This window comes from Ovis canadensis, chromosome 24 (genome assembly GCF_042477335.2).
Source record: "Ovis canadensis isolate MfBH-ARS-UI-01 breed Bighorn chromosome 24, ARS-UI_OviCan_v2, whole genome shotgun sequence".
Classification (NCBI taxonomy): domain Eukaryota; kingdom Metazoa; phylum Chordata; class Mammalia; order Artiodactyla; family Bovidae; genus Ovis; species Ovis canadensis.
Window position 1 is genome coordinate 31,629,270 of NC_091268.1, and position 22,630 is coordinate 31,651,899.

Sequence of the window (22,630 nt, forward strand, 5' to 3'; positions counted from 1 at the left end):
TTTTGGGTTTCTCAGAGCTTGCTTTCTTCTGGGTCAGAAGTGGAAAGCAAACTTCCTAGTCTAGGGTAAAGGAAAAGTCATCTCAGATGTTGACCTGACCAAGTTAAACAGTTAATAATTCTGACTTGCCCAGAGAACTGAGTACTCTTCTATCCACCCGTTACCCCAAAGCAAGGCAAAATAGCCTCCAAATGAGGACTCAGCATGCACAGACGTGCTGCTAAATTGTGGAGGGTCTCCTTGGCAATGGTTTTGACTTTCTGAATTACATATTTCTTCCAGACTGTGATCAGAGGCTCTGTGCTGTATGGAATGTCTTTCAAAAAAAGAAAAAAGCTATCAAAGTTTCTCTGCCTGACATCTATAGATTCCAGGTTAACCCAGGGCCTGCGAAGGTGTGGGGTCCCCTTATAACACTGACTCAAAGTGCATCTGGAGGGTTCAAATAATCCAGGCGCTGTCCCACTCCAAGCCTCCGGTCTCTGCCTTCTGGCAGCAGTAGCACATTAGGAGTGAAGGCTGGGTTCACATCACAGGAAAGTCATCCTGCCAGCAGAAACCTAGTCTCCAGAACCTCAACTCCAGTACATAGTCCCAAGCCATGATACAACTCTTACTGGGAGGGTCTCAGAAACAGACTAAGGCCATCTGCTTCCTTACCAGCATACAGAACATGTGCTATTATTTTCATTAACAGCTCTCCCAGCTTTTCCCACCCTTGTTCTTTTTAAAGGACACAAGATCCCTATTAATGGCAAATGGTGCCATTTTCTTGTCCTCACTTCAGTATTTGAAGTCAACACCCGGTATGATATTCAATCAACACGTACTTCCTGACAGGCTTCTCTGGTGGTGCTAGTGATACAGAATCCTCCTGCCAATGCAGGACATTAAGAGACTTAGGTTTGATCTCTTGGTCAGGAAGACCCCCTGGAGGAGGAAATAGCAACCCACTCCAGTATTCTTGCCTGGGACAGGGAAGAGGTACCCAGGGACAGAGGTCCCTGGCGGGCCACAGTCCACAGGGTCACAAAGAGACACAACTGAAGCGACTCAGCACACAGGTACTTACTAAGGTATCCCTTGTGTGCCATATCAGGCAGACCGGAGACAACAGCAAACAAAACACGGCCTCCATCTACTTACGAGCTTACAAGCTTGGCATTGAAGAGAAATAACCAACAGCTCTTCAGAGTCCTCTGGACTAAATTTCTGTGTCCAAACGGCTGTATAAACATCAAGTGTAACCTCACCTTTCCCTCAGACTTCCCTGGTGGCTCAGATGGTAAAGCATCTGTCTACAGTGTAGGAGACCTGGGTTCAACCCCTGGGTTGGGAAGATCCCCTGGAGAAGGAAATGGCAATCCACTCCAATACTATTGCCTGGAAAATCCCACAGACAGTCCATGGGGTCGCAGAGTCAGACTCAACTGAGTGACTTCCCTTTCACCTTTCCCTCACTTTCACTTTCACCCTTCCCTTTCTTAAGGTAGATTTTTTTCCATTATCCCCAATGTACAGATAAGGAAATCAAGGTTATTAGGTAGAACAGCAGACCTCAATCCCGATCTGTTGGGCCCCCCAAACTCATGCTAATTACTCACGACCTTTCAAATATCAGAGGCCCCAAACCTAGACATGCCTCTCAACTTGCTTTTTAGTGAGGCCTACCACATGTGGTTGGGCTTCCCAGCTGGTGCTAGTGGTAAAGAACACGCCTGCTAATGCAAGAGACCCGGGTTCAACCAGTGTGTCGGGAGGATCGAGAGCATAGCAACCCACTCCAGTATTCTTGCCTTGAGCATCCCATGGACAGGAGCTTGGCGGGCTATAGTCCAGTCAGTCAGACATGACTGAAGCAACTTAGCACACACACCATATGTGGTTACCAGGCCCATCTCTACAACCCACCCAAGCACTGTTTCCCACATCTTACAGTAGGCCCTTTCAGGAAGTTACTAAATGAGAAAACCCCATGAGGTTGTTCTCTTTACCCAAGAAGGAAGCTCAGAGTTGTCACTTGTGAGAGTTCACCTTACTCCAAGTCAGCAGTGATTCTGCACTCCTACCCAGGAATACCAGTCCCAATTAAGACGTGCTTTAAGTGTGAATAAATGTACCATGTTGATAATTTCAGGCTTCCGAGACAGCACTGAAACAAATATCAACCTCAGATATGCAGATGACCACCCTTATGGCAGAAGAGGAACTAAAGAGCCTCTTGATCAAAGTGTAAAAGCACATTCTACATTCAAAATACAAAGATAATGGCATCCGGTCCCATCACTTCATGGCAAATCGATGGGGAAACAATGGAAACAGAGACAAGACTATGTTCTTGGGCTCCGAACTCACTGCAGATGGTGATTGCAGCCGTGGACACTTGTTCCTTGGAAGGAAGAAAAGCTATGACAAATCCAGACAGCGTATTAAAATGCAGACTTGACTTTACCAAGAAACGTCCATATAGTCAAAGCTATGGTTTTTCCAGTAGTTATGCATGGATGTTGAGTTGGACCATAAAGAAAGCTGAGCACTGAAGAACTGATGCTTGGATAGCAAGCTAAAACCAGTCGATCCTAAAGGAAATCAATCCTGACTATTCATCGAAAGGACTGATGCTGAAGCTCCAATACTTTGGCCACCTAATGCGAAGAGCCAACTCATTGGAAAAGATCATGATGCTGGGAAGACTGAGGATAGAAGGGGTTGAAAGAGGATGAGATGGTTGGACGGAAGGCATCATCAACCTAACGGACATGTTTCAACAAGCTTCAGGACATGGACAGGGACGCCTGGCATCTTGCAGTCCATGGGGTCGCAGTCAGACATGAATGACTGAGCAACTGAACAAGATGGCGCTAGTGGTAAAGAACTTGCCAGCCACTGCAGGACAGTTAAAAAGACAGTGAGTTCTATCTCTGGGTCGGGAAGAAGCACTAGAGGGCATGGCATCCACTCCTGTAGACTTGCCTGGAAAATCCTTAAAGACAGAGGAGCCTGTGGCAAGCTAGGTAGGGTCCATAGCATCAAAAAGTCAGACAAGACTGAAGCCACTAGCACACACACATCATTTCGGACACTGCAAAGAGCAAAACCCCATTCATTTTTCACATCATCTATATGGTGAAATTTTAATTTTTGAACACAAAATGTTATTTTAAGGAAAAAAAAAGTTTCTCTTTACTTGTTTTAATGTGGCTTCCTGAAGCTCTGAATACACATGTGGCTCTTGTTAGATGTATACTGGATAGCACTGCTCTTACTAACCCTGCCCAATTTCTGAATACATTTGGTGATAGGTTTACAGTACTGGTTTTTTAAAAAGAATGACATTTTAAATACATACTGCTGGCGTGTCCCTGATATGCCACCCAAATTTACTGAGTCTTAGTGAGCCGTAGAGCTCTAATTATCTGTTTCCTTATGAGTACTTACATAGTCAACCATAACCTGGGTATGTAATGTGTATTCTAGGGTATGAAATGTGTATTCTATTAAGCTAAAAATAGGAACGGCACCACTCATTCAAGGGTTAATTTAAGACTCCAGAAGAGGCAGCTTCACCATCTCGACCCCAAACCAGAGTCAACCATCCAGGGCCAGACACACCTTCCTCTGGTGAGCCACAAGGGTGATGGTGAAAGTTACACCAAGTCAAAACTTTCTTGTACTTCAAGGAAACGGCATTCACCAGTTAACACAAAGGCTGTATACTCCCGAAGACACTCTTGCTACTCTGCTGTACAAAATTCAAAATGACTTAAGGAAGCACCAGAGTCCTCTGAGGCATTTTATTTGTATGTATTACATCCCTAGAAAAAGAATCCAAGGATTTTCCCTCCTGTATGTTTTCGTCTTGCTTCTTCATGGTCCATGATGCCAGCTGAGGTTGTCAGTACAATGAAACTATGGAAAGTTAAAAAAAAAAGTTGGTAAGTTGTCCCTATGAACTATTCAACACTGAACTACTGGTACAGAAAAAGCCCAACATTCATCAGTGTTTAACATGCGGTCCCATACATAATGCAGCCTCCACAGGCTGGCAGTGCCCAGGCATGACTCCTAGAACCAAAGACTCCAGCTATACACACACAGTCCTGGTCTCAACTAACATGAGGCAATGCTACCTAAAAACAAAAACTGGAACTCCTCTAACTTCAGAAGTCACTTTCTGCTCTCAAGCACACAGTTTAAAGCATTAAAGCACTGATGTAACTTGACAGAATTGTTTCTGCCACTTACTGTGTGTATGATCACAGGCAAGCTATTATACAGTTACTTGGACAAAGGGCATCCCACCTGGCCTATCTCATGGGTTACTATAGGGGTCAAGACACAGAAAATGTATCAACTGGGAGGCATTAAAATTAGCATCCTAATTACAGTCACAAAGGACTTGCCCGTAACACTATACCTGTTACATAGTAACCATGAAATGGGAGTAAAGTCAAAATCACCAAATGTGACTGGGTGTTTTAAGTTCTTAACCACAAACAGACCAAATGCTTGGTGTGTCAGATCAGGTTTTAAACTGCTTTACCAGAAGTAAATCAGTTTACTCTAACTGATAAGAGAACTACCATCTTTAAGAAACCAAGGCCATGAATTGCCCAAAGCCTCACAGCTTTAAAGTAGAAAATCCAGAATTTGAACTCAGTCTCTTAACCACAGATGAAGATTTTCAAACTGAGTCTGCCCAGAGGGCAATGGTTCAGAAGTCATTCTGGCCACAGGAGGGTATTCAGAGAACATGTATTAACTATTTGCAACAGAGCAGACACGAAGGGGATTGCAATTCTGCTCTCTCACCCAGCTTCTGCTCTCACACACCTCTTAGACACTAAAACCCACACATGAAGTGTGGCAACATAGGTGCTAACCCATGAGTCAAGCTGTTTGGGAATGGAGACTATTGCTACTACTGTTATGTAAAAAATAAATAAATAAAAAGCTCTGTATCACAGGCATCAGCATCAACTTTTAAGTGAAGAAAATCAACTTACCCAAACTGACGGGATGGGAGCAGGTTATTCTGCCATTTTTCTAGATCTTTGAGTTGTACATCAAATCTGGGGCTGATCACTCCACACTGTAAAAAGTAACAGAAAACAGTGTTCACACTTCACTAATAACAACACTAAAAATCTTTTATAACTGAGCACAGAAACCAACCAACTCAACATTAAGTGGGTAACTATTCTGTACAATATTCTATATAAGTTCAATCTGAAAAACAATTAAAGACTACGGCTACTTAGGAAGAAAAAGCTACTGGAAACATCAACAGAAGAGGCAGAACATAATACAACACGCGGTAGCCAGCAGTGTGCATCCTGTGGCCTGTGACGCTGTCCCGGAACAAATGGCCAGATTTTAAAGAGCCAAGAGAGCACGTCTCAGAGCTAAATATGACACCCCTGCTCACATCTCTATTCTACAAATCACTAGCACGCTCACCAAGATGGCTTGCATGCTCAGTCGCTTCAGTCATATTCCACTCTTTGCGACCCTAATAGACCATTCTCCAGGCGATCTTCCCCACCCAAGGATCGAATCTGTGTCTCTCTCTTACCTCTCCTGCATTGGCAGGCAGGTTCTTTACCACTAGTGTAGCCTGGGAAGACTCCAAAATGCTTAACAGTAAACTAAATGAGACTACAAGATTAGAACTTTGTGAAGTCTCTGGAGCAGTTAAACTTCCCTAGGCAGACCGAAACTGCAAATGGACCCATCAGGTCCAAGCGCCCCCTGGCAGGAAGCTCACTCAGGTTCTTTTTATCACATCATCCTGGGAGTTACTACTGTCACTTGACGATCAAGGGCAATCCCACACTGGATAGAAGCTACACAGGGATACGACAAGGGAAAACCCAAGCAAGCTACAGTGAAAGACAAGGCTTTCTGAGGCCTCTGCACTACCACATGCGAGCTTTATATATTCCAGTAGCAAAATATCCCTTCCATTCAGCTAGTGTAATTCCAGCATATCTGCTCTCAAACCACATCAATCTAAGATTGTGATTAAGGGAAGAATTTTCTTAATCTAGTCTTTAAACACCACCTTATTTCCCAGCCCCATTACATTTCCATAGTAAGGTATATCCACCTCTTGCATGAAGGAAACTGAGGCAAGAATGTCTTACAAAGGAAGAAAACTGAAATTAAGAGAAACCAAAAAATAATTCAGGCATTTGGCAGGGCCTGGATTTCAACTATCTATTAGCCAGGATTTTCCAAATGACTTAGTGTATCACAGAGTAAGGAGGCCACAAGTGAGTTCCATTTGGTACTCTGTTCAAACTTATTTCTCAAGCTATTATGCACAGAGAATGTTTAAGAGAAACCTGGTACAGGGCACTTCTCAAACTGTTTTTTTTTTTTTTTTAAATATCAACCGAAATCTTCTGCGGGACAGCTTTAAAATGTGCTATAAGCTATACACCGGAATTAGTCTTCCACTGTCCCTGAGCAGGACACAGATTTCCTAGTTCTTAAAAATAGAGGGGAAAATAAACATACCCTCTTCTACTTGAACATACTGTGAGGATCAGAGTGAGAAAAGTGAATTCAAATCCTTCCTTGGGATTGGAATCTAATGGTTTACAATAAAATAAAACAAGACAGACCCCCAAATTTCCTTCAAAAACTCTTCAAAGGCTTCATATCCACTAATTTTTATCTGACATTAAGTATCTATCCACACAAGAAGCAAATTCACTATGTAAGAAAGCAACTTTGTAAAATAGAAAGCTGTTGGACTAGGGAATTACCTTATTAATCAATCTGGCCCCTGCCACTAACCACTTTCTTGGCCCAGTTGCCCTAGTGTTGGATTACAGGAGCCTGCCTGCAATGTAGGAGACCCAGGCTCGATCCCTGGAGAATCCCATTGACAGAGGAGCCTGGCAGGCTGTCATCTATGGGGTTGCAAAGAGCTGGACACGACTGAGTGACTAACACTTTGCATTACAGGATCTCAGATCCCTTGCAAATCTGAAAGCTACAAATCTTAACACAGAAAGCAAAGCAGCAGCGATGAGATCCCCAACTGACTTACAGACTAACACCTAGCCCCCAAATTCATGCAATCCAAAGTCAAAAAAATCAAAGAGATTCAGTAGATTACGCCTACAAACTGAAAGGAAAAACAGACCTCACACGTTATTTGCACTAACAGGACTACTGGCCTTGAACCATCCAGGATTCAAAACTGGTAGCACCAGTCTCAAGCCTCCACATCTCCCTTCAGATATCTTATACTCCAAACACTAGGTCAACTGACAATTCTACCTGGAAGTTACATAAAATTTAATGATTTTAATCAATTCCCATTCTTCTTAACCTAACTAGGTAAAGCAAGCACAACACTAATTTTACAAAGGCAATTATACCACCGTAGACCATTCTGAAGATTCTAAAATGTGGAAGATAGTCAATTCTTACCTTATTTAGCCTGCCTGTGAGGTTCACAACAATTTTCCCAGCCCTGTGATCATCAATGATTTCAAATTCGCCAATGTAACCTGTAGAACACAATTGACTTTATTAAAAAATAATTTTAAAATGAAGAGAGCAATACTCAATCCACCCTGCAATTTTAAAAGGGAGATACTTTTCTCCGTGCCTTCTCATACCTTCCCACTCCCAAAGGCTACCTAGTGACCAGGACGTTCAACAGTCCTTTACATCCCATGGAGCTCTGAGAAGAGCTCAGGGTCCTTTCAATGACATGTTGTGGGGTGATATTATCAAGAAAGGCCATTTTACCTGCCAAACACCTAAACAGTCACAAACCTCCTCCTTCCAACAATCCTATCCTACTCAGCATTTCTTAAAGAGCACCACTTCTCCAGGACTACCCTGTCCACAGCCCAAGTCAATTGCATTAGTTACCATCTCTGATTGCCACTTTGTTCCCCATTTTCCGTTTCCCGGCCTCTCTCCACAGTTAATTTCTACAGGGCCCATTCCATAGCATGCTTATCCCAAAACATAAAACAGCAAGACACTTACCATGCTTCATCATCACTGTTAGAAACCTGACGATGACTTTGGAGCATGGCCTAATAAGGACCTGGCGTTTGCCTCTCTTCTCGGCATTGTTGATACTCTTGAGAGCATCAGCCAGGACATTCATGCGCACCATTATGGCTGTTCAAGGAAGAAAAAAAAAACAGGCGTTTTACCAGCACTTCCATTACCAGGCACCCTATCATTTCCCTGCGAACACATCCTTTCCTTTCTGCCTCAATCATGTGGAAGCTTCCCCATTCCTAAGCAGACTGGTTCCCCAGAAGGACGTCAACTACTAAAATAAAAACACCAGCCGTGGTAGGTGCTATTTAAAATGGCAGTAATACTCAAACTTGTGGAATTCGGCAGCATCTGTACTATTAACACGGTCCTTTAAACCTACTAACCCAGTGTCAGATTTTTCCCAATAACCGAAAGATACTACTCAACTTTCACCTAACACCCAGAACCACTGCATTAACATAAAATGTCCGTCCCTGTGCCATCTAAAACTATGCCCAACAGCAAGTACCAAAGTAATAAACTGAAACATTTCACATGTATCACCAGACTGGTCTCTTACCTCAATGGGCACAAACTTCATCTAATAAAGTTTGAAAGTCAGGAACAGAGGCATGTCTCAAACCACAACAGTGGGACTCCAACCTACTTCCTCCAGCTCAACAGTGTCTTGAGAGGAAACCAGATTCGTTCCCAGCAAGCCGCCACCACAGGCAGGATGCAGTTTCCCCTCCCGAGGGTCCTCATCTCCCGAGCTCCCGCCGCAACCAAAGTAATGGGAAGCTGCACGGCCCACCAACTCCATGGCCCTCCGATGCTTCTCAGAGCCAACGAGCTGCCTCAATCACTAACGGGAGGTACTGGCGCCGCCGAAAGATTCGGAGCTGCCGCCTCTCCGGAACGGTCCAAAGCTCCCTGTTCCCAAAGGCTGCGGCCTGCGCCCCAGAGGCCGGGCTCTCCGGGGTTCAAAGCATGGGATAGCCGGGCATGACTCTCCCCTCTGCTTGCCCAGACCCTCGCAAGGCTAGCATCTCCGGCCCAGGAGGCCTCCGACATCCTCGCAGGACACGAAGCGCGACTCCCATATCACAGGATGGCACCGATAACCGACGGATGATGTTGGATAGCTCAGAGAGAGATACTCACCGGCACGGAAAGATGGCGGAAAGAGGGCGGGAGGGGCGAGCGCACGGAATTATGGGTTATGGGTCGGGCTATCGCGAGACTTTTAAAGCCCCGCCAAAAACAAATAAAAAAGGATTGCCTACTGGAAGGAGGCGGGTGAAGGGGTGGAGCCTCCTCCGGGGTAGGTAGTAGAGAGTCGATGGAGTCGAACATCCCCGGCGCGGCATAGGGCAGTCAGCTGGCAAGAGGTGGGGCATTTGCGTAGTTTTGAATTCCTTTCTAGCAGCTAATCGGTAAAAACGAAAAGCTGACGAGGGCCTAGATATTTACTAATTTTTATTGCAGTAACTTGACTATTTAGAATGAATTTTGATACGTGCGTATTTACAGTATCTCTGGAAGGACCCACAAGTAATCGGCAATTGCCTCTGAGAAGGGCGTTAGAAATTGGGATGGGAGTCATGCTTTTCTCCCTATTTTTGTTGCTTAGTCGCTAAGTCGTATCGGACTCTTTGTGACCCTATGGACTGTAGCCGGCGAGGCTCCTCTGTTCATGTGATTTCCTAAGCAAAGATGGTTGAGTTGCCATTTCCTTCTCCAGGGGATCTTCTCCATCCAGGAATCGAACACGGGTTTCCTGCGTTGGCGAATTCTTTATCACTGAGCCACCAGGGTAGAGCTTTCTCCCTGTACAATTTCTGTTTTTTGAAATTTGTTTATACTTTTTCAAAACAGCAAAAAATATTTTTCTTAATCGATGCTTCTTTTTTGACGTTATTTTTTTGGGATCCAAAATCACTGCAGATGGTGATTGCAGCCAAGAAATTAAAAGACGCTTACTCCTTGGAAGGAAAGTTATGACCAACCTAGATAGCATATTCAAAAGCAGAGACATTACTTTGCTAACAAAGGTCAGTCTAGTCAAGGCTATGGTTTTTGCAGTAGTCATGTATGGATGTGAGAGTTGGACTGTGAAGAAAGCTGAGCGCCGAAGAATTGATGCTTTTGAACTGTGGTGTTGGAGAAGACTCTTGAGAGTCCCTTGGACTTCGAGGAGATCCAACCAGTCCATTCTGAAGATCAGTCCTGGGATTTCTTTGGAAGGAAAGATGCTAAAGCTGAAACTCCAGTACTTTGGCCACCTCATGTGAAGACTTGACTCATTGGAAAAGACTCTGATGCTGGGAGGAATTGGGGGCAGGAGGAGAAGGGGACGACAGAGGATGGGATGGCTGGGTGGCATCACCGACTCGATGGACGTGAGTCTGAATGAACTCCAGGAGTTGGTGATGGACAGGGAGGCCTGGCGTGCTGCAATTTATGGGGTCGCAAAGAGTCGGACAAGACTGAGTGACTGCACTGAAGTATTAGAAATTATTTACTGGAGTTCCCTGGTGGCTCAGAGGGTAAAGCGTCTGCCTGCAATGCAGGAGACCTGGGTTCGATCCCTGGGTCAGGAAGATCCCTTGGAGAAGGAAATGGCAACCCACTCCAGTACTCTTGCCTGGAAAATCCCATCGACAGAGAAGCCTGGTAGGCTATAGTCCATGGGATCGCAAAGAGTCGGACACGACTGAGCGACTTCACTTTCACTTCACTGGAGTTCCAGACTTTTGAGTTCTGAAATACAGACACAGTTGCAAAGAAAGCTACAAATATTTCGAAATAAAAGCTCAGCCTCTTAAAGGTTGTTGCAAGGGTCAGATGACATAATGGTGACAAAGGGCTTGCCAAATCTCTGGCACACGTTAAATAAATGCTCAGTAGTTACTGCCCGAGGTCTGGCTGCCTGAGAGCAGCAGGGAGTTCTGGCACCGCCCTCTCTCGAGCTGAGAGACCTTAGGCTAAGCTTCTGCTCAGGACTTAACTTCCTTACCCTTACCCTCCCTTCTTACCCTTCCCTGTATTTCCCACCCCCTTCCCTGTGTTTCCCACAAGGCTGCCAGAATGATCATTTTAAAACTTGTCAGACCTCGGACTCTCCAAGGATTCCTGTCAGTAAAATCCAGATTCCTTACAAAAACTTAAAAGGTCCTCGTAATATCTGCCTCCTTGCCTCGGAACACCATCCCCCAGCAATCTCCCTGGCTGGCTTTTCTTCAGATACTCCAAGCACAGTCTGCCTCAGGGCCTTTGCACTGGCTTTTCCCTTTAACTTGACTTTTCCTACCCCAGTTTGTCAAGTCTCTGTTCAATCACATAACCTCCTCCTCATCCTCCCCGCCCCCCAGTCTCATTGCCCTGTTTAACTTTTCTCCATAGGGTTTACCGCCTGAGATATTGAAAGTGTATTTACTGTCTCCATTAAGCAGGCAGGGATATGGCTGGCTTTGTTCACCACTGTACCCACAGCTTCTAGATAAGTTAACTCCACATAGTAGGTCCCTGATACATATGTAATGAATCAATGAATGGGCAAATCAGTTTCCCCATCTGTAAAAGGGAATAATATACTAATTAGTCAAAGTTGCCGTGAAGATAAATGAAATAATCCAGATAAAAGACCAGCATTTGTTATTAGCATCACAGCCCACCTCACCCACCATCACCACTTCTCAAATCCTAAGTGAACCTTGAAGAGTGCCAAGCTCCCAACATAGGCACTGGCTTTTCTAAGAAACATTTCCTTTAAGAACTGGTTGCCTGAATGCAAGATGTTGACTAAAACTGTCGTACTCAACTTGAGGGACTTAGCAACAGTGGGGAGTTCATAAACCCGCTTTCCTTCCAGAGCCTCCAATAGAAAACTAGTGCCACTCAACCTGTTTATAAATTTCATTCATTCTTTCATCCCTTCATTGAGCAAACATCTAATGAGTGCCTATCATAGGCCAGTTGTGGCAGGAAACAGGACAAATATCAGTTCCAGGCCTTAAGAGGTGCAGATCCTAGCAGAGACAAATCTCTAAATAACAATACCGGGCAGTGTGCTGTTTCCATGCCAATATGAAGCACTGTGGGAATGGAGAGGTGGCCTGAGAAGTTGCTAAACTTTGCCAGGAGGAAGTGCCATTTGATGTGTGTCTGAAAGCTTCTAACAGCTAATTCCTAACTGCCACTATGCTCTTCCTGTAGATTCACTCTGAATCCTCAAAACACATGGTGTACATAATGCCCCTTTGAGATCTGTATTATCTCCACCTCACAAATGAGGAACCAAACTAAATTCAGTCTTAAAATTTTGCTGTAAGTTAAAAAGTCAGAGAAAGTGGTCATATATAAATTACTTGTGGGGTTTTATTCCCAAATGTTAGGAAAGGTGTGTGCCCTATGGGTTTTTGAATTGCTCTAAGAGCTAGGGGCTTCCCTCATAGCTCAGTTGGTAAAGAATCCACCTACAACATGGGAGACCTGGGTTTGATCCCTGGGTTGGGAAGATCCTTTGGAGAAGGGAACAGCTCCCCACTCCAGTATTCTGGCCTGGAGAATTCCAAGGACTGTATAGTCCATGGGAATCACAGAGTCGGACACAAATGAGTGACTTTCACTTTTACTTTGAAGAGCTACTACACTTCAGTTGTGTCCAACTCTGTGTGGAGGGCATAAAAGGCATATAAAGATATCCAGAAATCTTGGAATGGTTGGGACTGGGGGAAGGAAAGAAGAGTGGAAATGGAGCAGAAGACTGTGTATAAATCGCCTCTCGACATCCTGTGAATTCTGGAATAACTCTGCTAGAGGTGGTGCAAAGGAACCCAAAAGGGGACTTGTGCTGTGGCCAGGCTGGCCCAGTAGCATCCAAGCTGGCCTGGACACTCATCACAGCTGCGCGTGGCTGCATTCCAGAGCACTGGGTGACCAAGAGACCTATGGTGACTGGGTAGAAACAGAAACTTCCTTTTTCTGGACATCAGCCTCCAGGAGGCTTCAAGGAAGGATCCAAACATTTAGCAGGTAGGGAAAGCAAGAGGTTTGACATTCAATCTGTTCCCAATACCCACAAAGAATAGATAGTGAAACCCAATGATAAAATACCCAATTTGGGCTCTGTTTAAAAAAAATTCTAAGTGCAAACAAAAGTTACTGAGCAAGTCAGGTACAAAATTCTGAGCTAGGTCCTAGGGTAGAGGTGTGTGGCCCTCTCTCCTGCGTCCTGCTGCTGCCTGACCCTTCAGCCACACCCTCACATACCACCGTTGGCCATCATTTATTCATTTCACCTCCTTTTCCATCTAGGGTGCTGCCTGGACGTTTACTGAAAGAATTTAAACCTTTTAGTTCATCCTGTTCTTAAAGAGCACCTTGTGCAATACGCTCAGTTGCTAAATCATCTCCAACTCTTTGGGACCCCACGGACTGTAGCCCACCAGGCTCCTCTGTCCATGGGGCTTCCCAGGCAAGAATGGGTCACCATTTCCTCCTCCAAGGGATCTTCCCAACGCAGGGATGGCTTCTCCAGCATCTCCTGCATTTGCAGGCAGATTCTTTACCACTGTGCCTCCTAAGAAATCCAAAGAGCCCCTTACAGCGGTGGAATGATCACCCAGGGTAGTTCATTAACGGGGTATGTAAATCCAATCATGGAAACACTGTATTGGTTAAGCTATAAAGAAAGGACACAAGGAGGGATTCCAGCTTTTTTATTTATTCCCCTTTTAACAAAGTAGAAGAAATAATACAGGATTAAAACTGCTAAAGTAGTTAATTGGTAGAACACACATACACACAAAAAATTTGGACAGGAAGACAAGCTTATATACAATGAGCAAACACACGTAAATTATGGTAGTTTGTAGGTTGTATACGAAACATTTTTTTAAAAAGTCAAACATGCTACATGGTGCCACTGTTTACAGCAATATTGAAGGGGAGAAAATAACACTTATTTAGGGACTGATATACCACAAGGTCCAGGTTTCACAGCATCAGTGCAATAAATTCACAAAACTATATTACAGCTAGTTAATCAGTTTAAGAATTGTTCCCAAATATGTCACATTTCCAGCTCTCAGAGGTCCATTCCTACAGATTTCAACTACTCCATCTATTGGGACCAAAAGCAGCCAGTGTTACCATAAAAGGAGACTCTTGAGACTTATCTGTAAAGGCTTATTCTGGTCTTAAAAAATTAGTAGGATAAGGCTATTTTCTACTGAAATGAATCTTGACTCAACACAGGAAGACTTCTGTCCTTTACTGGCTGGTCTTAGAGTGAAGATCATAGACATGACTCTTAACCTATTATGGACTTTAGTTCCAATTAACTGAAAATCTGAAATTTAAAGGTCCTAAATACCAACTTGTGTAAGCCTGCTACTAAAAAGCCTTTAAGGATGTACCAACTTCAAGTTTAAGTGCAAGGGAACAAGAGTTCTAAAAGTTCCTGTCAGATTCCCCATTTGGGAAGAAGGATCAATGTTTCCTAAAAACTGCTAAATTCTGCACAAGGGAGAAAACACATGCTAAGGCATGGGATTAGTTTCATCTTATTCCATGAGGCTGCTTCTCCCACACTATTAAAACAGAATGAGGAATGAATCTTAATTGGTCTCTTCATCAGAAGTGGTAAACTTCTGAAGCCAGTTTTTTTTAGCAGACCATGGAAGCAGACGAGAGAATCAGCTTCCTGAAGCCACAGACCACTATCCTGTATCCAGCTAAAATAAAGATCAACTTGAACAGTTATCCCAAGTCACTGTTAACTGTACTAAAGGGTGAAGTTCACCACTATGTTATTTTAAAAGTAAGAGTTCAGTTAACCCTGGGTGACAAAAAAACAAGATGAGGAACTGAAGAAAGAGTTGTCCATATAAGGGCAGCTGCTAAAAACACACCCATGAAGACACTGGGCATAAAGCCTTGCTTAGCAAGTCAGAATTTGTACTAAGGGCAGAGTGAGGGACAGCAGAGAGCTACTTCTGTAACATTTTAGTATCCAAACAGCATAACAGACACTGTTCCCAAGGACAATGTATACTCCATTAATCACACTGAATAAAGCGAATGCTTTATTCATTTTTCTTTTCTTTTTGTTTGAGAAGCTTGTTTATCTCTCTTTTGGCCATTCCAATGTATTTCGAAATGATCCCATGTTGGTTCAGTCCAGGAAGCAAAAGTAAGAAAGTCACTTAAAGAAAAGAAAAAAAAAAGTTACAGATGCAGCAATTAACTTTCTAAAGACTACAACATTTTACAGAAGCTAGATCCTCAGACTAAGACACACTCTAATGGGAAGAAGTAACATGATACCCATTATTCCCGATGACATTTATCCCCAGAAGCGTCTGCCCTCACACCTCCCAACCTCAGGTGACACACACAGCCTATTTTCACCTTGTGCACAATACTTTCTACCTTGGTTATCAGTTCTTTGTCTTACTTCTGATAAGACCACAAACTCACTGAAAACAAGGACCCAGCTTTTAGTCATCTTTCTATGTTCACACAGTTCCTTAATCACTGCCTGGAACTCAGTGAGCAGGAACATACGGTTTACTAAATTCCAGTGAAACTGGCTAGGACATGCCTGCAGCCCTTCCCCAGAGACTTACCTATCAGGTAGGTGAGAAGGAGGTTGTGGACTTGCTGTCCCACCCAAGCAACCGCAGCAAGGGAAATGATCATGGTCATGAAGTACTAATAATGAAAATAACAAGAACTTATCAACTCCTCAGAACAGACTAAGAACTGAAACTTTTTAGGAGGGCGTTTCAAAGGCTGGAAAATAACTCAGTTTTTATTCTCATTTTTCTTTAAAAATATTTAGCATCTATATATTATATAAAACCTACAGAAAACTCCCTAGGTCTACTTTACAGAATTTAGATACATTCTCTCCTAAAATAACTAATTCTATATGTAAATTAAGTAGTTTAGAATATAATTACACTACTTCCACAACTGATAACTTCACACAGTAACCTCAAGTGAAACTAAGAGAAAAGAGATGTTATCTTTTGTATTTATTTCAGTAAGTAAAAAGAACCAGAAAAAATTCATTCTACAATGAAAAATTAAATGCAAAGTGTAAATTTAACTTTCAGTATAACTGATACAGATAAATATTAATGTACTCAGAGGAGTTAAACCAACACACAATGATAAACATCCAACTACAACTAGAGTAAAAAAGAAAGGCTTCAGACTATGATGAAGTAAAATCTGACACAATCTTAAAATGTTGCTCTACTGAAATAAGCCAAAACCAAACAAGTACCATTTTAGGCTTTTCTTCCTTTAGTGTAAAGAGGCGTTTCCACCAGCCCACAGCTCTGCGTCGAGTTTTCACTAGATTGCTGCAAATTTCATGGAATCTTTGCTGTTGCTCGGTGGTCCTAGAAAAAGAATTTTCCTCTTTACTATAGACAAATCTAAATATTAAACAGAAGTATACCATCCTCTCAAATTTCAAAAGCCACTTTCCAAAGAAAATCTAAAGAATACAATGCACCATTATCTTATTTAAAAAAAAAAAAAAGAGCACTTGAACCTTGAAGACTCTTTTGGGAATTCCTTTTTGGTCCAGTGGATTAGGACTCCAAGCTCTAACTTCTGAGGGCCCAGGTGCAATCCCTGGTCAGGGAACTAAAATCCCACAGCTGTGCAGCATGGCCAAAAAGCAGACAAGACAGAAACAAAAAAACCCCCCAAACTTTCTATATCATTTGGCAGATTCCAGTGAATCCTGAGTTGTGGCCACCAGAGTCCCACTATTTTGAGGAGGATGTGACATTTCTACCAACAGTAACTACTGGCATTCAAAGCACCTCAACCGGGCTTCATACATTTGATGCCAAGGCAGCCACAAACAGTTCAAATCCAATCACAAATCACAAACAAAACAGCAATAAGAATACAAAAAGATACTCCAAAAAAGTCCATTTTCATTTATAATGTATTTTAGGTTCTGATTTTTTTTTAAATAATTGTCTTTGTACTGTCTTTGCTACACAGACATAATGACTGATATAAAAAGTAAGCCCTATGCTGGGGTGTGTTGCTTTCTCTCCGCTAGTCCTTGTCCTTGTGAATCTGCAGTGACAGATACAGCAGAAGGCCTTCTGCGGAGCCCTGGCACTTCTTATAAGCAGACATTCATATGCTGCCCACAGTCAAGCCTGGACTGTGGCTATGCGACAGTGTTCTTCCTTCCTCATAAAGGTCAAAAACAAAACTGCGTCAGTGACAACGTACCAACTACCAGGAAACTTCATGTGTTTACTTCTGAAATATTTTCTCCAGGACTTAAGAATTAGCAGATAAGAATGTTATCTGGCTAATAAAATCAGGGTATGAGGTTGAGTCTGTTAAATTGTTACACTGCATAGTCACAAACTTGCCCCCAGGGACTTCCTCGGTGGTCCAGTGGTTAAGACTCTGAGCTCCCAAATGCAGGGGGATCCCTGGTCAGCAAACTAGATCCCATATCCCACAACAAAGAGTGGGCACAGCCAAATAAATTAAAAATAAAGTTTAAAAATAAAAAACAAAAACAGAATTTGGCTCCCAAACAGCAGCATAATTCATTACTGCACACGAAAAACAATTCAGAGGACATTTCCTAACACGAACTGTTCTGATATGATAGAAACATGTTCATACAAACAAACATGCTTACTTATCCCATAATGTAAGCAATTCCTACATTTAAAATCATTTTTGCAGAATTATTTTTTATCATTTTTTTTAATCAGGAGAACAAAAAACTATAGGCACAAGTAGATTACTAATCAAATTAAAATAAACAACCAAGGGAGAAAAACAGTCCCATTCCTCTATCTAGTTTTGTTCACTATTTGAATCAAAAGTGAGGAATCCAACATCCCAGAGGAAAGTTAAGCAATACTTTAATAGGATCCAAAGCCACTTAACCTTATCTTGGGAACCCACAAGTAACTCGTTCAAAGAATGGTATAAATGAAATAAACAACCCACTTCTGTATAAGCTTGAATCTATTCTTAAGCACTTTTGCTAACCATACTGCACTGTCTCAATGTCTTAGCCTGAAACACAAGATAAATCTTAAAAATCAAAATACTTCACGGCACCCAGAAGAGTGCATGTAACATAAAAGCAGACATTCTATGAACAGTCGCTAAATGCACAGGCAAGAAAAAAACTATGTTTACTGTTTTGAATTATTCCTAAGTTACTTATGAAATTAGTATTACCTTAAATATCAATGGTAAAAAATGTAAAGCAGACATACTATGGAAAGCTCATTATGAGTTCTGCAATCACTGAAAAATCATTACCAAAAAAAGCCTCACTTCAATAAAAAGGTCTAGAAAGAAAAAAGTCAAAATAAATGCTAGAGTATAAAAGAACTATGGAGATATAAGTACTGGAAATTCACGATTTATATGTGAATCAGCTAAAAAGTTCTTTACATCAAACAGTAAGTCTAATCCCTAGCTATTAATTAAGGCAGCTCTCTGTGTGTGATTACAGCACCCTAGTCACAGTTATCAGGTTCGTAACTTCTCAGAAATTTGAATGCCACATCATTATGCCACCTACCATTTATTGGAGCCAAAAATTCTAGGTGCTAGAATGGGAACAAGGTAGTCAGCCAAGCACAAAAACATAACAAAACAGGAAACACCAGATAGAACAGATGGATCTAGATAGTAGATAGTCCTGTTTAAAAAAAAAAAGTAACAAAGGTTAGAAAAATATGGTCTTTATCAGTGCTAGCTGAAGACGTTTATTCAGTTAGTCCTCTGGTTCTCAAAAGATGTTATCTGCCCTTCCTATTCTCATTTTCTCACAAGTGGTTTTCCAGAAGTTTTGTGACATGATGACATCCCAGCCATAATGGTTAACGTAAACATCAAGAGGCAAAAGCCCTTTGGGGTCCTCAACACCTTCTAGGAGTGTAAACAGTCCTAAGTTTGAGCCACAGATTTATTTCACTGCACCGGTTACTGACTTTACATAGTACTATGGATTCTGAAAACCAGGCAGGCGGCTCTAAGGCAAGGCATTTTTTTACAGATTTTAAAACTACAAGACTTCAGGCACTTCCATAAATGAAACCTGAACCATTATTAGTAACAAGCATAAATCTATTGTAATTTAATAGCTCACTTACAGAAACACCAAAGAAACCACACCCATAATGGCAGGTGGAAACCAGGCTCTTTCCCATCGGAGGATTTTATCTGCCATCAGCATCACTTCTCCCCATCCTTGCAGCTGCTCTTCCAGACTTGCAGTCTCTGCAGCCTACATATGAGCAACGTTTAAAGCAATCATTTTACTAATCTCAACATTTCTGTGACTCCTAGAGATACCAAAGTCAGAAACCAATGGGGGGAAAATTATCATGTAACGGTCACTTTCCAAGCCCAAGCACTGGGGTTATGTAACATAATCCTTATAAGACCCCTTAAGATAGGGATAATCAGACCCATTTACAATTAAAGTGAGTTCAGAATGGTTATTTTCCCAAAACCATGCACTGCTAACTGTAGGCTTCCCTGGTGGCTCAGACGGTTAATCATCTGTCTACAATGCGGGAGACCTGGGTTCGATCCCTGGGTCGGGAAGATTCTCTGAAGAAGGAAATGGCAACCCATTCCAGCACTCTTGCCTAGAAAACCCCATGGATGCAGTGGCTTGGTGCAGGCTACTCCGTCCATGGGATCGCAAACAGTCGGACACGACTGAGCGACTTCACTTCACTATGCACTGCTAAGTGGCACTGCTCCAAGTATAAAATAAGATCACTTGAAGTTTGCTCATTTCAGGTTGTTACAATCGATCTGTTCTTTGGTCATTTCATTGATTTAACCCCCTACTCCTGAATACATGAGGAAAGCCTCTCCCTGAACAGCATTCAATTTCCAAAATAGCTCTTGGTGTACTAGAATCATCTGTATATTGGCATCACTTGCACAAGTAAGGAAAACTACTGTGCTTTCATCGAATTATAAGACTTATTAATATTAAGCCCAATATATCTCAATAAAATGCTCCTTACACTTATCAGGATGCTTTGGTTAGATGTCAAATTTCTCTGCAAATCTGACAATCAGCTGCAAGCAGACTTCTCAGATGAGCTAAGCAGACTTCTCAGATGAGCTAATGTGGCAAAAAACCTTTAAGTTGATTTTGTTTTTTGTTGTTGTTTGGTTGGTTTTTTTCCTTGCATGTAAGCTAAGTTTCGGAGACAGCAATGGCACCCCATTCGGGCTGAGGTTATAATTGTCTGCCTTTGATACAAGCTCACTGCAGTTCCCTTCGACCCCTGCTTACTCTAAAATCGTCCTGTGACACCCCCTCCCAGTCTTACAAGTTCCAGACAAACGCCAGGAACCTCCCATTGTCCTTCCAGCTGGATCCCACCTCCATTTTCCAGCCGTGAGCTCGAAGCCTCCCTGCCGTTTTAAGCCGTGCCAGGCTCTAACAGAAACGCTCGGGAAGAGCCCTTTGACCCTCCACTCCTGCCCAAGCATTAGGGTAAAGGGCGAAGGGACATTCTGGTTAAGATCAAGGAAGGGGAGACACAGATACGGCTGGAGTCTGGGCCCCAAAAGCGCTCGACAGGCCCCTCGCGGCTCTCTGCCACTGACTGCAACCCAGACTGGTCACAGCCCCCTTCTCCAGCTTCCTCCTCTATTCGCAGTGAATGATCACGCGCCCTCCTCGCTCCATCGCGCACCTTCCCCAAGGGGGTGTTAGGAGACGCCACGACTAGTCACTGTCAAGCAGAGGTTAACCAAGAAGCCAAAAGGGCAAGCGTCATCGCCTACACCAGGGAAGGGAGCGGAGGGCCGGGCCCGCCGCGAGTGATAAGAACAAGGCCGCAGCTCAGTCCCACGGAGCACACCAAAGTCCGGAGGCTCCACTCGGTCCTCTGGCGACTAGTCGCTGGGACTCACCAGCAGATTGGTGCTGCGATTATCTCCTTCCGCCATAGTTCTCGAGGTGTGCCGTCTCAGCGAGCACAGGACGAAACCAAATCAAATCCTCCACAGACTCCCTCGCCGCACCCCTAGCGCGAGGATACGCCCCGCAGCCCGCTTATATAGGCCGGCTGCCTTTCCCGACAGACCCTGCGAAGCTCGTTCCTCATTGGACAAATCGAGATCAAGCTTGAACAGGTCGGACCAACCGCTGCCCAGCGCATGACTTGAAACCGAGGTCAAAGGAGAGAAACCTCGCCAGTGCCCCGGGGGCGGGGCCATGGGATGGCCAATCAGCGCCCAGTAGGTGACAACGCCCCGCCCAGGCCTCTCCTAAGCGGTTCAACGGCCGCTCCCGGGGGCCTGGCCTGGCTTCAGTATTCCTAAGGCGGGCCGCCAGGTGGCTCTCGGACGATCTTCCAGTGGACTTCAAAGCAGCTAAGCATGCTCTCTGGAATTGAGTCCTTAAGGAAATATGCCACGCAGTATCAGGCGGAGGGCAGAGATGGGCATGTGACAGTAACCTCCTTAAGGGGGCGGGCTGGGATCTTCTCCCAGATCCAGCGGGTGGCCCTGGGCCTGGCTGTTCCCCGAGTTGGACCCACATTTCTTCTAATCCCTGCTCTGGCAGCCCTCGTCAGGCTACTGAGCAGTTTAGCCTAGATTTGTGACTTGGAGACTCGTGCCCATCTCATGAGCTTTGTGGACAAGGGAAAAGGGCATAAATTCTAGGTTGTCTGTAATTTTCCTCCCCTACTCATTAGGAATAAGGTCTTAGATGGAGGGGCGGGGGGCGGCAGAGGGGGTGTGGACATCTGGGCATAGTTTGAGAGCTTGTGAAAAATGCACTTTATAAAACTGGTTCATTTTCGTGGGTTCTTTGGGAAAGTTCTTAATAGAACACCTCACTTGAAACCGCATGTTCCCCCTCCAAAAAGGGGCTGGTTTTGACAGATCCTTTCATATAAGGAAAGATGTAAACCATCTTGAGTGGAATTCATTGCAATTTAAGAACTAGATGATCAATGTGAGACACATTTTCTCTCCAGGATTTCAAAATGCATTAACGTTTTCATTACTCAACACAAAATAATGCCAAATGTTGACCTTTCAGATATCTTTCAGAAAAACATGCCATAGCTTTCAACTTCCAGTCTTTTATCCTTTTGCAGTCATCTATATTATGCCATCGTTTATTTTAAAAACGTTCCTTAAATAACTACCAGGTTCATAAAAAGTTCAGGGAAGGCATAAAGAAATGTGAGCCAACACAGCTACAGACCACATGCTGCCCCTAAGAAAACTAGGGGGACAGAAGCATTGTGAATATCATTAAAAGTTATGAAATTTGCCATTGAACTTTGAAAAAAATTAAGCATCTGATCAGGTATAAACCCCGTGGGACGGAGCAGGGTAGGGGGCTTTGTAAGGGAAGGAGATTTTCCAATCAAATGCTGCTTTGGGAAATGTTGGGGAAAAAAGTTTATGTAGGGAAAATGCAGCCAAGATATACCCCATTGGGGGAGACTTTATATAGTTATGAACTGTGAGGAGCAGGCCCTCCTCTACCTAGTCGAAAGAAAAAAGGTCCCAATCAGCAGCCACACAATTAGTGAAT

The 22,630-nt window shown here is 43.4% G+C and overlaps 2 protein-coding genes across 2 annotated transcripts; both read right to left on the reverse strand.

Annotated features, from left to right (window-relative positions):
- Positions 1-3,102: 3,102 nt before the first annotated feature.
- RPS15A (ribosomal protein S15a) lies at positions 3,103-9,209 on the reverse strand. Its single transcript, XM_069570217.1, has 4 exons — positions 8,017-9,209; positions 7,447-7,526; positions 5,007-5,092; positions 3,103-3,909 (listed from the first exon to the last, which is right to left on the reverse strand). The coding sequence occupies exons 1-4, from the start codon at positions 8,147-8,149 to the stop codon at positions 3,816-3,818; spliced, it is 393 nt and encodes a 130-aa protein (XP_069426318.1). The 5' UTR covers positions 8,150-9,209; the 3' UTR covers positions 3,103-3,815.
- Positions 9,210-13,727: 4,518 nt separating this feature from the next.
- Positions 13,728-21,443, reverse strand: ARL6IP1 (ARL6 interacting reticulophagy regulator 1). Its single transcript, XM_069570216.1, has 6 exons — positions 20,989-21,443; positions 19,197-19,330; positions 18,623-18,742; positions 16,319-16,436; positions 15,654-15,738; positions 13,728-15,229 (listed from the first exon to the last, which is right to left on the reverse strand). The coding sequence occupies exons 1-6, from the start codon at positions 21,022-21,024 to the stop codon at positions 15,111-15,113; spliced, it is 612 nt and encodes a 203-aa protein (XP_069426317.1). The 5' UTR covers positions 21,025-21,443; the 3' UTR covers positions 13,728-15,110.
- Positions 21,444-22,630: the final 1,187 nt, after the last annotated feature.